The 14,255-nt window shown below is 41.7% G+C and overlaps 1 protein-coding gene across 2 annotated transcripts in view; it reads right to left on the bottom strand.

Annotated features, from left to right (window-relative positions):
• LOC106607890 (RAC-alpha serine/threonine-protein kinase) overlaps positions 1 to 14,255 on the bottom strand; it is a 58,589-nt gene that overhangs the window by 28,562 nt on the left and 15,772 nt on the right. For both annotated transcript variants that reach the window (XM_014205362.3, XM_014205363.3), the window contains exon 2: positions 262 to 440. In XM_014205362.3, coding sequence (XP_014060837.1) covers positions 262 to 307 — 46 coding nt within the window. In that variant the 5' untranslated portion in view covers positions 308 to 440. The remainder of the gene's footprint in view (positions 1 to 261; positions 441 to 14,255) is intronic.

Below are 14,255 nucleotides of genomic sequence, written 5' to 3'. Positions count from 1 at the left end.
GCATTGTAGACCTGGTTATCGGTGAATGGAGCTGAAACAGGAAGCAATCTCAGAAACGTGTGATACAGGGACGACTATCTGCCCTTTTATCTCAAGAGACAACAGGTTGGCTAATTGAAAAGCATGCAAACATAACCAGAAAAAGCAACTACAAAATCTACACTTATTTCATAGCAGGACAGAGGCAACATCAATGGAAGATTGTGTGATTTCCAAAGCCTTAGGTAAGAGGGTGGTGGAGATTGAGGGTACAGGTATTACCTCGTTTGTGAAGCCATCCCTCCTTCACAATGACTACTTCACCCATGGTGGCCCGTGGAGGAATGGGGGAGGGGTTCTGTCCGCTGAGGTGGTCCCACAGAAGGAGGCGTCACTCTGGGCCCTTCACTCAAATCAGGAGCAGTATAGTGCTGGGGAAGGTTTCAGCCAGCACCGTTTAACTATTGGGAGGTTAAAAGAAACAGACAAGGAAGAAAATGCATCCTAGTTCAAATCGAGCAAATAATATTTGCAGCACTTAAGAATGTATCAAGGTAGAGTGAGAGCAACATTTAGAGAAAGAAACAACTACAACAAAATGGCAATCAGTGCTTATTCCACAAAAACACCAAGTTACTATACAAAGCAATTACAAAATCACCATAACAAAATGTTAATACAATGTTAGAGTAATTACAGTTTTACTACACATGAAAAACGGCAAATGAAATGTTACACGTTCCTATTTCTGTCTGAACGTCTTGTAGCATCCTCCTGAACAAGCCTCTGGTATTTGTTAGTACAAGACCCCTACTGTAACTGAAAGCACAGGGACACAGAACTATGCAGGCCTTTAGCAGCTGTCAAATCATTCTACTTTGTTATGGCTACCCCCACTTATCCCTCCATATATCTCAACAGTGGAAATATTGCTTCATTATCATCCCCTGGATATATATTTTTTGCAATTCCACATGTATCACGTAATGGAATTATAATCAAGATGGTACCCAGGTTAGTGCAAAAAAAGTGCTAAATAATTAGTGCAAAAAAAGTTATCATTTAAAAAAAAAAAAATCAGTTAGCAAGCATTGTGGGGCTCTATTTGTGCTAATCCTTTGTTTCTGGAAATCCTGCCCCTGACTGCAACCCAATGATATTAAAATAAAATTGCACAACTGTTTATCAGGATGAAATGAAGGCATGAAAAGAGCTTATGAATGCACTAACAGAAGATATGCATTCTAGAGGGGGTAATGCTGGTTCACATTCTGATACTGTATTGTCTTCAACAGACAGCAGGTGCTGTCTAGCACAGCCATATGCATTCTAGTGATGGGGGGGGTATCAATACAGTTACATAAATCGGGATATTATATTGTCAAAATCGGAATATTATTTGAGCTAGTAGGCTGTACCACTGCAACAAAACTCCAGTATTTTCCATTAATAGCTTGTTTTCCCCATCACTTTAAACTACAATATGTACACTACCGTTCAAAAGTTGGGGTCACTCATACAGTTCCTCGTTTTTGAAAAAAATTCAATGATGCTGGAGGAGAGCTTGACACCATCTGTCAAGCATGGTGGAGGCAATGTGATGGTCTGGGGGTGCTTTGGTGGTGGTAAAGTGGGAGATTTGTACAGGGTAAAAGGGATCTTGACGGAGGAAGGCTATCACTCCATTTTGCAACGCCATACCCAGCGCTTAATAGGAGCCAATTTCCTTCTACAACAGGACAATGACCCAAAGCACAGCTCCAAACTATGCAATAACTGTTTAGGTTAGAAGTAGTCATCTGGTATTCTGTCTATAATGGAGTGGCCAGCACAGTCACCGGATCTCAACCCAATTGAGCTGTTGTGGGAGCAGCTTGACTGTATGGTACGTAAGAAGTGCTCTTCAAGCCAATCCAACTTGTGGGAGGTACTTCAGGAAGCATGGGGTGAAATCTCTTGAGATGACCTCAACAAATTGACAACTAGAATGCCTAAGGTCTGCAAGGCTGTAATGGCTGCAGATGGAGGATTCTTTGATGAAAGCAATGTTAAAGGACAATTATTATTTATAACCTTGTCAATGTCTTGACTATATTTTTTATTTATTTTGCAACTCATTTCATGTATGTCTTCATGGAAAATTTCAAAGTGACCCCAAACTTTTGAACGGTAGTGTAACTTTTTGGACGACCCCAAACAAATTCACAATGAAATGTGAGTTATAGAGCTGTCATTATCATTGAAAGCAAGTCTAAGAAGAGGTAGATCTGTTCTGTGTGTGCCATTTCCATGTTTCCCTTGCTTAAGTCTTTTACTTTCAGTTTTGTACACCAGCTTCAAAGTGAAAATACAAACATATTTCACAGTGGTTTAGATGGTACGATGATTCTCTACACTATACATGCTTGTTCTGTCAAACTGAAATTTGGCAAACTAGTTGAATTTTAGCAACCAGGAAATGGCGGAGCGATTCCTACATAGTGCATCTTTAAATAGGGAAACAATTTGTTTTCTGCACTTATATTTCCATGACTGATCAAAACAAAAACATTCTCTCATGGCTCTCTCATCCATCTGCAGCAGACACATGGTGAGGAATATGTTTGGAACATCAAACCGCAATATATAATGACAAATGCAATACATATCGTATTGACACCTAAGTATGTTAATATCATATTTTGAGGTCCCTGGCAATTCCCAGCCCTAATACATTCCAGATGTATATTTTCTGCACGTCTTTGCAAATAACAAATAACATGTTGATGTGGTTCCTGAGACAGAGATGTCATCCAATGACTTCAAGTTCCCTCCCCACTGCACTACATTGCACACTCCATCTAGCAGCTACTAACAGTCTTTACTTCGCACCATAATTTTTTTGATCTACCTATCAAGTACCATTTCGCCTGGAGTAAAAAGAACAGGTTCCAACAGTGAACTGCTCAGAAGGCCAAAACAAAGACCGGACATTTTTAAACGTGCATGCTCCTTTGTCGACCATAGCCCATCCGATTATTTGTTTGAGTAAATAACAAGCTGCCAGATACTGGTAACTGCCAAAATAAATGAAAAACATTGAGTAAACGAGGGATGCAAAATACTCCACATGAACAAAAGTATGTAGACACCTGCTCGTCGAACATCTCATTTCAAAGTCATGGGCATTAATATGGAGTTAGTCCCCGCTTTCCTGCTGAAACAGCCTCCACTCTACTGTGAAGGCTTTCCACTAGATGTAGGAACATTGCTGTGGGGACTTGCTTCCATTCAGCCACAAGAGAATTAGTGAGATCGGGCACGGATGTTGGGCGATTAGGCCTGGCTCGCAGTCAGCGTTCCAATTCATCCCAAAGGTGTTCGATGGGTTTGAGGTCCGGGCTCTGTGCAGGCCAGTCAAGATCTTCCACACCGATCTCTACAAAGCATTCCTGTATGGACCTCGCTTTGTGCACAGGGGCATTGTCATGCTGAAACAGTAAAGGGCCTTCCCAAAACTGTGGCTGAAATAGCCAAATCCACAAATTTGAAGAGGCGTGTGTGTACACAAAAGTTTTTGTTTTGTTTTTATTGAGGAACAGAGAAAGTACATAAAGGATCTGGCTGTTACAGCGCACATCAATTTTTATAGCCATTTCCTAGTGATAGCCTTTTTACTGCCTGCCAGTAGGACCTTCAACAGGTACTTTTCTCTAGTGTATAAGTTCAGGTATTTCACCCAAGTACAAAGAAATGAATGTTTGTTCTGTCAAATCCCATTTTTCCAATGTTCGATCTTATTTCTCCCCAGTAAGTTTTGATTGCAGAGCAGGACCAAAAGATATGAGTGATCCACCCTTGATAGCACGCATTCTCTCCAACAAGGGTGTAGGGAGCCAGTCTGTTTTGATTTCAGTTTAGGTGTTATGAAGAAACATAACATTCTTCCAACAGAATTCTCTCCATGACCTTGAGTTGGTGGCGCTTTGTTGAGTCTCTAATATGTTCAACCATGTTTCATCAGTTATTTCAATGGCAAGTTCCTCCTCCCATTTCTTTTTATATAGTTTGTAGAATATTTCTATGAGGATTGAATACCCAAGTAAAGATTTTAAAAAAAAAAGTGTTACCCCAAGTTGTATGCGTTAGTGAATACTTGGATTAATTTTTGAGGTGCTCGAGGTAGGGTTGCACATTTTGGGTAATATTCAGTGGTGGAAACTTTCCGTGGGAATTATCAGAAATATGAAAATTAATACTAATACAATTTAAACATGTTTTTTTTGCATTGATATATTTACTATAGCATATGGAGACAGAAACCTTTCACCTTTATCATAAGTAGACAATTGCAAATTATTAAAGCCTTCCAATAGAAATAAAACAATTTAGTTACAAATTGAACTTGAATTTAATGAGTTGACTGCACATGATTTCACTGAACAAAAGGGAATATTGAATAATCCCCAATGATCCATCGCATCACCCAAAAACATCTTAAACATACATCTGTAAAATGATAGTCTTGAAACTAAAGCTTTAGTTGTCTTCCTCTCAGGCTTCCATGTCTTCTCCCTAGACCTCCTCAATTGAACATCAGACTGAGGACTCATCTTCACTATCACTTTCCAACCTTGTTGAGGATGGCTCGTTTTCAGGCTCAAAAACACAAATTTGCCCAGATGGCCACCAATTTTTCAACCCTTGTATTGGTCAGCCTGTTGCATGCTTTGGCGTGTGTTCCCAAACAAGGACCAGTTGTGCTCTGAGGCAGCTGATGTTGGTGGGATTTGTAGGATGGAGGCAACTGGGGAAAGAGCCTCAAATCACAAAGTCACTTCCACCAGGTGGCTGATGAGATATGCTGGCACGACTGTTGTATTGCATCTCCATCCCAAAGCCCTTGCTTGGGAGTGTACTTCGCCAGACAGCCAAGAAACTTGCCCTCATCCAGGCCAAGGTGGCGAGACACGGTAGTGATGACACCATAGGCCTTGTTGATCTCTGCACTAGACAGGATGCTCTTGCCAGCATACTGCGGGGTGAATGGGCTTCAGGCAGAAGTCTTCATGCATTTTGATGCATTTAAGAACTGCAGTTTCCTCTGCTTGGAGCAACCGTGAAGTGGGCAGGGCAGTGTTGTCAATCTCCTTCCCCTCCAGGAGATTGACAACACCACCCTAATGGGTGTTGCTGGGCAGCTTCATTGTGGTGCTCTTATACTTCTTACATTACTTGGTGAGGTAGATTGCTGCTATAACTTGATGACCCTTCACATACCTAACCATTTCCTTGGCTCTCTTGTAGAGTGTATCCATTGTTTTCAGTGCCATGATGTCCTTGAGGAGCAGATTCAATGCATGAGCAGCACAGCCAATGGGTGATCTGACGGTAGGGCTCCTCCACTTTAGACCAAGCAGCCTTCATGTTCGCAGCATTGTCTGTCACCAGTGCAAATACCTTCTGTGGTCCAAGGTCATTGATGACTGCTTTCAACTCATCTGCAATGTAGAAACCGGTGTGTCTGTTGTCCCTTATGTCTGTGCTCTTGTAGAATACTGGTTGAGGGTTGGAGATTTAGTTAATTACAAATGAGTAGATAAAGCATGTCTGGTTGGAGGGGTGTATGTATGCTGGGCGAAGAACATTCAGAAATCGCTTCCAATACACGTCGCCTGTGAGCATCAAAGGTGAACTAGTTGCATACACAGCTTGAGCAAGACATTCATTAGTATTTCTCTGACTACGTTCCTCCATTGAGTCAAAACTTCTGATTCCAGGAGGACCATGAGCTGTTGCTATCAATAAGGTGTCTGATTCATCATTTTCACCTCGAATTGAAGTAGGGGGTCTTTTGTCAGAGGTTGCTTGTTGTGAGTGCTGAGGTAACTTAACGCACTTGGACAGATGATTCTGCATCTTTGTTGCATTCTTCACATATGATTTGGCACAGTATTTGCAAATGTACACAGCTTTTCCTTCTACATTAGCTGCAGTGAAATGTCTCCATTCATCAAATAGTGCCTGTGGCATTTTCCTGTAAAGATTATGAAGAAAAAAAAAAAAAGTTAAAACCCCCAAATACAATTCCATGTAGAGATGCATAGTTAAGCAGTTAGATTAAACTCCTTTGTAAGATAAATGTTTTAAAATGAAGTATGTATGGAAACAGGTGAATTAACACTCCTCAGTTAGCATGCTCAAGCAAGCTAAAACCCACATGGTAGTAAAAACCAACTAGCAGAAATGATTTAAACACTTTGCGGTAAGCTACTATTTAATAGTTAAAACAAATGTCATATTCGCCCCACCCAGTATTGTAATCAAAACTTACCAGAAGACATGTAGTCCTTGGCACGGACAGTGTAGTAGTGTGGGCGCAATAACATCTGTGTGCAAAATCTTGAGAATCAGCTGTATATGTGATGGAAGAGTGCACTGTGCATGCAGAGGGTTGCAATTCCATTTAATTGGGGATAGTTTAACCAAGATATGCCACAGACCAAGAACTGCCATGAGTGTATCCCATAAACAAAAAGTTGTTGTCCTGTGTCTGCCTATTTTGTATGAAACCAGTTTGATCTCCAGCAATCAGTTCTGGGATTGTGTCTTCCATTCTTTTGGCTATTATTGATGAATATAGTTTATAATCCGTGTTAAGAATTGCAATTGGTCTATCAGAACTGCATTCCTTCTCATCTTTACCCTCTTTTGGGATTACAGATATGATGGCCTCTCTCCAAGATGGTGAAAGACCCTCCCCTCATGCAAAGTCCAGTTAAAACAGGCCTTAAGTAGGTGTTACTTGTTCTCTGAAAGCTTTGAACCATTATGAAGGGAAGCCATCAGTGCCTGGAGACTTGTTTACTTTTAGATATTGCTTTATTAATTTCTTCAGTAGTTATTTCTGAAGTCTATCATTTTGCTCTGCCCCAATTGAGGGGAGATAGAGTTAAAAAAAAAATGCTCTATTGTCTGTGCATCTGCGTTCTCTGGTTGCTTGTACAGATGTGTAATATGATTCAAATGCATTCTGTATTTCATCCAATTTATATGTAATCTTTGTTTTGGGGTCTTATTTTGAAAATAGTATTCCGTGCTTGTTTCCCCGAGTCTCCATGCTAGTAATTGGGTTGCCTTTGAGCCTGATTCATAATATCGTTGTTGCAGGAACCTGAGCTTTTCTCTTCTTCACTAGAAATCTGGTCAATTATGAGGGTCTTTGTAATGACTGGGGCCGTTGTAAGTTGAATGTAACCTGTAAATTCAGCAGTTTCTGCGCTTGAATCTTTTTCGAGAGATGTGGCTATGATCTGTCCTTTAATAACCGCCTTAGCTGCATCCCACAATGTAGCAGGAGATACTTCCGTTATCATTATTCTCCAGATAGATGTTCAATTCTGTCTTTATTGATTGCTAGATCTCACAGCATGCTTGTATTAAGCCTCCATAGAGTATTTCTTGGTTTGCCATCGAAGTGTAGAGTAAGGTAAACTCCATTATGATCTGATAAGTCGCTCTGCCCGATCCTACAATCCTTAAGCCTGTGTATCTGCGTTGTACATGAAACAGTAGTCTAACCTAGAGTATTCAGTGTGGTGGGCTGAGTAAAAAGAATATTCCGTATCTGTCATGTGGATGTCACACCATACATCAAGCAGTCCTAAATCCTGCAATATCCTATTGATCTTTTTAGCAACTCGGCTAATTTTCCTATTTTGATTTGTGCGGTCCAATTTTGAGTTTAAAATCGTGTTAAAATCTCCTCCACAGATAAGAGTGCCAGAGGTTTCTGTGGCAATTAACCTGTTAGGGCTAGGGGGCAGTATTGACACGGCTGGATAAAAAACGTACCCGATTTAATCTGGTTACGACTCCTGCCCAGTAACTAGAATATGCATATAATTATTGGCTTTGGATAGAAAACACTCCAAAGTTTCTAAAACTGTTTGAATGGTGTCTGTGAGTATAACAGAACTCATATGGCAGGTCAAAACCTGAGAAAATTCTGTACAGGAAGTACCCTGTCTGACCATTTCTTGGCCTTCTTTGCCATCTCTATCCATTACAGAGGATCTCTGCTGTTACGTGACACTTCCTACGGCTGCCATGGGCTCTCAGAAGGCGGCAAAAAGCTGAATCGTGGCTTTGCAGGCTCTGGTTGAAACAAAGTAGCGCGTTTGGGTAGTGGCTGGTTACAGTACTGTGAGACTCAGGCGCGTGCCCGCGTCGACCGAATGCTTTGTTTTCTTTCATCTGTTTACCTAAACGGAGATTCCCGGTTGGAATATTATCGCTTTTTTACGAGAAAAATGGCATAAAAATGGATTTTAAACAGCGGTTGACATGCTTCGAAGTACGGTAATGGAATATTTAGAAATTTTTTGTCACGAATTGCGCCATGCTCGTGACCCTGATTTACCATTTCGGATAGTGTCTGGAACGCACGAACAAAACGCCGCTATTTGGATATAACGATGGATTATTTTGGACCAAACCAACATTTGTTATTGAAGTAGCAGTCCTGGGAGTGCATTCTGACGAAGACAACAAAGGTAATCAAACTTTGTAATAGTAAATCTGACTTTGGTCAGGGCTAAACTTGGTGGGTGTCTAAATGGCTAGCCGTGATGGCTGGGCTATCTACTGAGAATATTGCAAAATGTGCTTTCACCGAAAAGCTATTTTAAAAATCGGACACCTCGATTGCACAAAGGAGTTCTGTATCTATAATGCTTAAAATAACTTATGTTTTTTGTGAACGTTTATCGTGAGTAATTTAGTAAATTCACCGGAGGTTTGCGGGGGGTATGCTAGTTCTGAACGTCACATGCTAATGTAAAAAGCTGTTTTTTGATATAAATATGAACTTGATTAAACAAAACATGCATGTATTGTATAACATAATGTCCTAGGTGTGTCATCTGATGAAGATCAAAGGTTAGTGCTGCATTTAGCTGTCTTCTGGGTTTTTGTGACATTATATGCTAGCTTGAAAAATGGGTGTCTGATTATTTCTGGCTGGGTACTCTGCTGACATAATCTAATGTTTTGCTTTCGTTGTAAAGCCTTTTTGAAATCGGACAGTGTGGTTAGATTAACGAGAGTCTTGTCTTTAAAATGCTGTAAAATAGTCATATGTTTGAGAAATTGAAGTAATAGCATTTCTAAGGTATTTGAAAATCGCGCCACGGGATTCAACTGGCTGTTGCGTAGGTGGGACGATTTCGTCCCGCCGACCCTAGAGAGGTTAACGGTCATCCAACTCAGGAACTGGTTAAGTAGATCACAGGGCTAGCTATTTAGACACCCAGCAAGTTTAGCACTCACCAAAGTCAGATTTACTATAAGAAAAATGTTATTACCTTTGGTGTTCTTCGTCAGAATGCACTCCCAGGACTTCTACTTCAATAACAAATGTTGGTTTGGTCCCAAATAATCCATAGTTATATCCAAATAGCGGCGTTTTGTTCGTGCGTTCAAAACACTATCCGAAAGGGTAAATAAGGGTTACGCGCACGACGCATTTCGTGACAAAAAAAATTCTAAATATTCCATTACCGTACTTCGAAGCATGTCAACCGCTGTTTAAAATCAATTTTTATGCCAATTTTCTAGTAAAAAAGCGATAATATTCCGACCGGGAATCTGTGTTTAGGTTCAAAGACGATAGAAAATAAAAACATGGGGTCGACTCGTGCACACGCCTCAGCCCATTGTCCTCTGATAGAGCACTTGCCAAAAGCGCTAATATGTTTCAGCCTGGGTCTGGAATTACATCATTCAGCTTTTTCCCGCCTTCTGAGAGCCTATGGGAGCCGTAGGAAGTGTCACGTCACGGCAAAGATCCTCAGTCTTCAATAAACAGGTTTTTGCACAGGTTTTTGCCTGCCATATGAGTTCTGTTATACTCACAGACACCATTCAAACAGTTTTAGAAACTTTAGGGTGTTTTCTATCCAAAGCCAATAATTATATGCATATTCTAGTTACTGGGCAGGAGTAGTAACCAGATTAAATCGGGTACGTTTTTTTTATCCGGCCGTGCAAATACTGCCCCCTATCCCCAACAGGTTAATAGATTTTTCCAAGGAACTTTTTTCTTCTTGAGTTCCCAGTTATTTTGAACACATTAGAGTTAGGATTATGGTTCATTGTTCAGCTAGCTAGCTACTTGTCTAAAATTAAAAAATGAAGACTGCACTATTCAAGTAACCATTTCACTGTACTGTTTACACGTATATCCTGTGCATGTGACAAATAAACTTCGATTTTTTTGTTGATATAGTGTGTTTCCCAGAGACAGTAATGTGAAGAACACGACCTGCACAAAAGTCAGATTAGGATATAGGCCAAGGACTAGATATTGTATTTTTACTACTACTTACACCACTAGTAGTCTTGAAATCTTTGGTCGTTTACTACACTTTGAATCATTAAGAGCTGGGTGGGGCTAAGGCTTAACTAGGGTGTCGACAAAGAGCTCTCCAGTACGTGTACCAAACAGTCACGGGCCATTTTCTCAAAAGTGGGGTTACAAATTCAACTTTCAAAACAGTATTACTTCCTCATTATTCCACAACTGCAGTGTAGGATATACCATTTTCTAGGTCGGAGTCTACTTCTATCCAATGTATAAAAACCTAAATTTCGCTACATAGGACCAGGTGGTGGGTCGCATATGTCTTCTGCAGGGACAAGAGAGCCATGAGAAAACGAGTTTTGATCTGTCATGGAAATACAAGTGCTGAAAACAAATTGACTCCCTATTTAAAAAGATGGATATCAAGCTATGAAGGAAAAACACTGATGTTTTGCCACAAAAAAAGGAGATGTATCGTCAACTATAATATCCTGATATGCAACTATCAATTTTCCCCCCAGAATGGGATGTACAGTGTAATGAATCTCAGACAGACCTATAGGCAGGCCATAGGAATTGCCTTGAAATGATCCGGTGATGATAACGTCAAAAGGAACTTGGGGGGGGGGGGGGGGGGGGGGGGGCTACAGTGAGGGCACTATTGACTGGGACTAGCCAATGGTAAAAGGTAGACCAAGTCCAAGGAAAAAAAAAAAAAAAATCTGCTGAATACACCCCTCTTTCCCCTTCTTTGTGTCGCACAAGCTAAAGCATGCAGTCCAACACATGGGATCACAAACATGCAGTAAACACATCCTTTTCTCACAATAACACCTATAGGTCTGATACAAATGGTCATGTCATGCGAACAGGCACACAACCCAGTGCTAACATACCAAATATCACAAGAATGGCTCACACTTGCAACACACACACACCCCTTGGAATCTCACACGGACAACCCCTCCTAGTTTAGGCACACTGCTATAAACCAGAGCATTCCTCCCTCTCGAAGCTCGCCCGCCCACCCAGTCACTGCTGTTGGAAGAAAATGGACTGGGCCGGTGGCCAACACACTCGCTCCCTCAAAAATAAAAAATAAATGTAAAAAAAACAAAAAAACTTGCTTACTCAAAACACACACCACTCGAATGAACCCAATGCCCTCACAGCTGGTCACATGGCCAAGCCAGAGAGGGAGCGGAGGAGAGAAGGATGAAGAAAGTGTATGTGCGAGAGGAAGACCGATACAGAGAGGGGGGAGATAATGGTAGAGGGGAAAGGAGGGAGGTGAAGAGGAAAGAGAGGCCCCTTAAAGATGCCACCACCACCGCCCCTCCCGCCCGCCAGGTTCAACATTTGTGCCCTCGCTCATGGTGAAGTGTGCACCACACGCCCCACAGTGTCAGGCAACCTAGAAAAGCTGCTGCAGAGAAGCGAGCGGGAGTGTATAAAAGACAGCAAGAAAAGGTGGTTAGAGGATGGCCTCTTCCACATGCCACGCAGCTGCACCCTTATGCATCCACAGCTGGGATTTGGGGCATGCCAGTGGACATGCCTTAGCATTACCTAGCATGTGGCTTGCTGCAGAGAGCACTAAGTAGCAGGGTTTTATGATGACTATGGTTCAATGGGTTCATCCCAGTGGCGGCACAGCACTCGTGCGCCCTTCAAAGTACAGGTGGTGTTGGCCATTTGAAAAGGGACTTTAGCAGGCATTGTGTCGACATTGCGGGTTTCTGATGACAGTGTGGTCAAAGACTTGAGTCAAGGTGACAAAAAGCATTTCAGTGCAGTTTGTTTTCACCATTTGATCATTTATGGGTAAATCCATTTAAATTCACTTGACAGCATCCCTTTTGACTTAAAACGTTCCATACAGTGAGGGAAAAAAGTATTTGATCCCCTGCTGATTTTGTACGTTTGCCCACTGACAAAGAATTGATCAGTCTATAATTTTAATGGGAGGTTTATTTGAACAGTGAGAGACAGAATAACAAAAAAAGTCCAGAAAAACGCATGTCAAAAATGTTAAATTGATTTGCATTTGACCTTTTTTGCACCACGGACTGGTCTCATATAGACAATATTTTCCCGGACAGGCCGTCGACAGGCCGTCATGATACGGACCGGGACATCGATTAGGACTATAAGTTTAGTATAGACGCCTTTTCATAACATTTTAGTTTAAGTAGGTCTAACGTGATGATATTATAAAATCAAAGTGCATATTTTATATTTTTTCTCTTAATGACCATTTAATGAAAACACTAACTCACCATGTCGCTGAATCAGTGGGAGCCCTGAACTTGTTTTCCCAGCAACAAGAAGGTCCCATCTAGGGGCGATGGGAGACATGACACTCGAAGGGTGTCCCTTATGTCCAGTCTACTCCTTCATTTCATTTTGGTTGCAGTCATTGCAGAAAACCGCAGAGATAAGATGTTGGAAATGGAAGCAAAGTTTTCAATACTTTTGTGACTCAGGATATTCTGCCTTGATTTTAATCCAGAAGGTCGGCAGAGATTAAGTTCTCAAACATACTTAAGGCCACCGTCATTTGCAACCTCAAGGAGTTGATCTTCCTTCACGGACATTGACGATTCACCTGGGACATTCACAAATTGGTCGCGGATCCATTCCGTCGCACGTCTTTGGCGGTTGGGAAGTAACGCTCAAACTACATTGACAGCGAAGCTAGGTGATCACACACCAGCTGGGAGAAAAACAGCCCCGTCTCAGTCTCTCCCAAAATCCCCGCTAATGTTTAGAACATGACAAATATGCTCCTGTCCACTCACCGTCCCCACAGTTCCAGTTTAGCTTTGAATGCAGCCACTTTATTTGCAAACTTAGACAGTTGTCATTCTCCCCTGAAGTAACAGATGGAGTTCATTGAGCAGGTTGAATATGTCACACAGGTAAGCGAGTTCTGCGACCCATTCCTCGTCATTGAAATGTGCTGCCAGTGGTGACTTTTTCTTAAAGAAATCTCTGCAGCGGTCTCGTAACTCAAACACTCTGGATAGCCATCTCCCCCTGGATAGCCATCTCCCCCTGGATAGCCATCTCCCCCTGGATAGCCATCTGACTTGTGTATAAGAGAAGGCATTTGTCCATTTCCTCACAAAGCTGCCCAAACAGACGTGAGTTAAGGGCATGTGCTTTGACTTGATTGATAACTTCAATAACATCATTCAATACAACGTTCAAGTCAGGTGACATTTTTCAGCTGGTCAGCATTTCTCTGTGAATGACAATGCGTAGACTCACATTCAGGCGCAACCTCTAACCCGGGTAGTGAAACCAGACAGCCATCCAGTCATGGCAGCAGCCCCATCCGTGCATATGCCAACACATGACCAATCCAATTTTCCTGACATGTAATCATCCAAAGACTTGAATAGTTCTGCGGCCGCTATGTTAGTCAGCAGGGACAGCACACACACAAACATATCCTCATGCACGTCATCCTGAAATATATATACTGCTCAAAAAAATAAAGGGAACACTTAACCTGTTATGGCTAGGGGGCAGTATTTTCACGGCTGGATAAAAAACGTGCCCGATTTAATCTGGTTACCACTCCTACCCAGTAACTAGAATATGCATATACTTATTACATATGGATAGAAAACACCCTAAAGTTTCTAAAACTGTTTGAATGGTGTCTGAGTATAACAGAACTCATTTGGCAGGCAAAAACCTGACAAGGTTTCAGGCAGGAAGTGGCCTGTCTGACAAGGTGTCGTTCTTCTTGTCTCTGTTTATTGAAGAGTGAGGATCTTAGCTGTCCCGTGACACTTCCTACGGCTGCCATGGGCTCTCAGAAGGCGGTAAAAAGCTGAATCGTGGCTTTGCAGGCTCTGGCTGAAACAAAGTAGCGTGTTTGGGTAGTGGCTGGTTACAGTACTGTGAGACTCAGGCGCGTGCC

The sequence above is a fragment of the Salmo salar genome, chromosome 06 (assembly GCF_965601325.2).
Source record: "Salmo salar chromosome 06, fSalSal1, whole genome shotgun sequence".
Lineage (NCBI taxonomy): Eukaryota > Metazoa > Chordata > Actinopteri > Salmoniformes > Salmonidae > Salmo > Salmo salar.
Note: the sequence above shows the minus strand (reverse complement) of the source record. Positions and strands in the feature narration are given on the sequence as shown.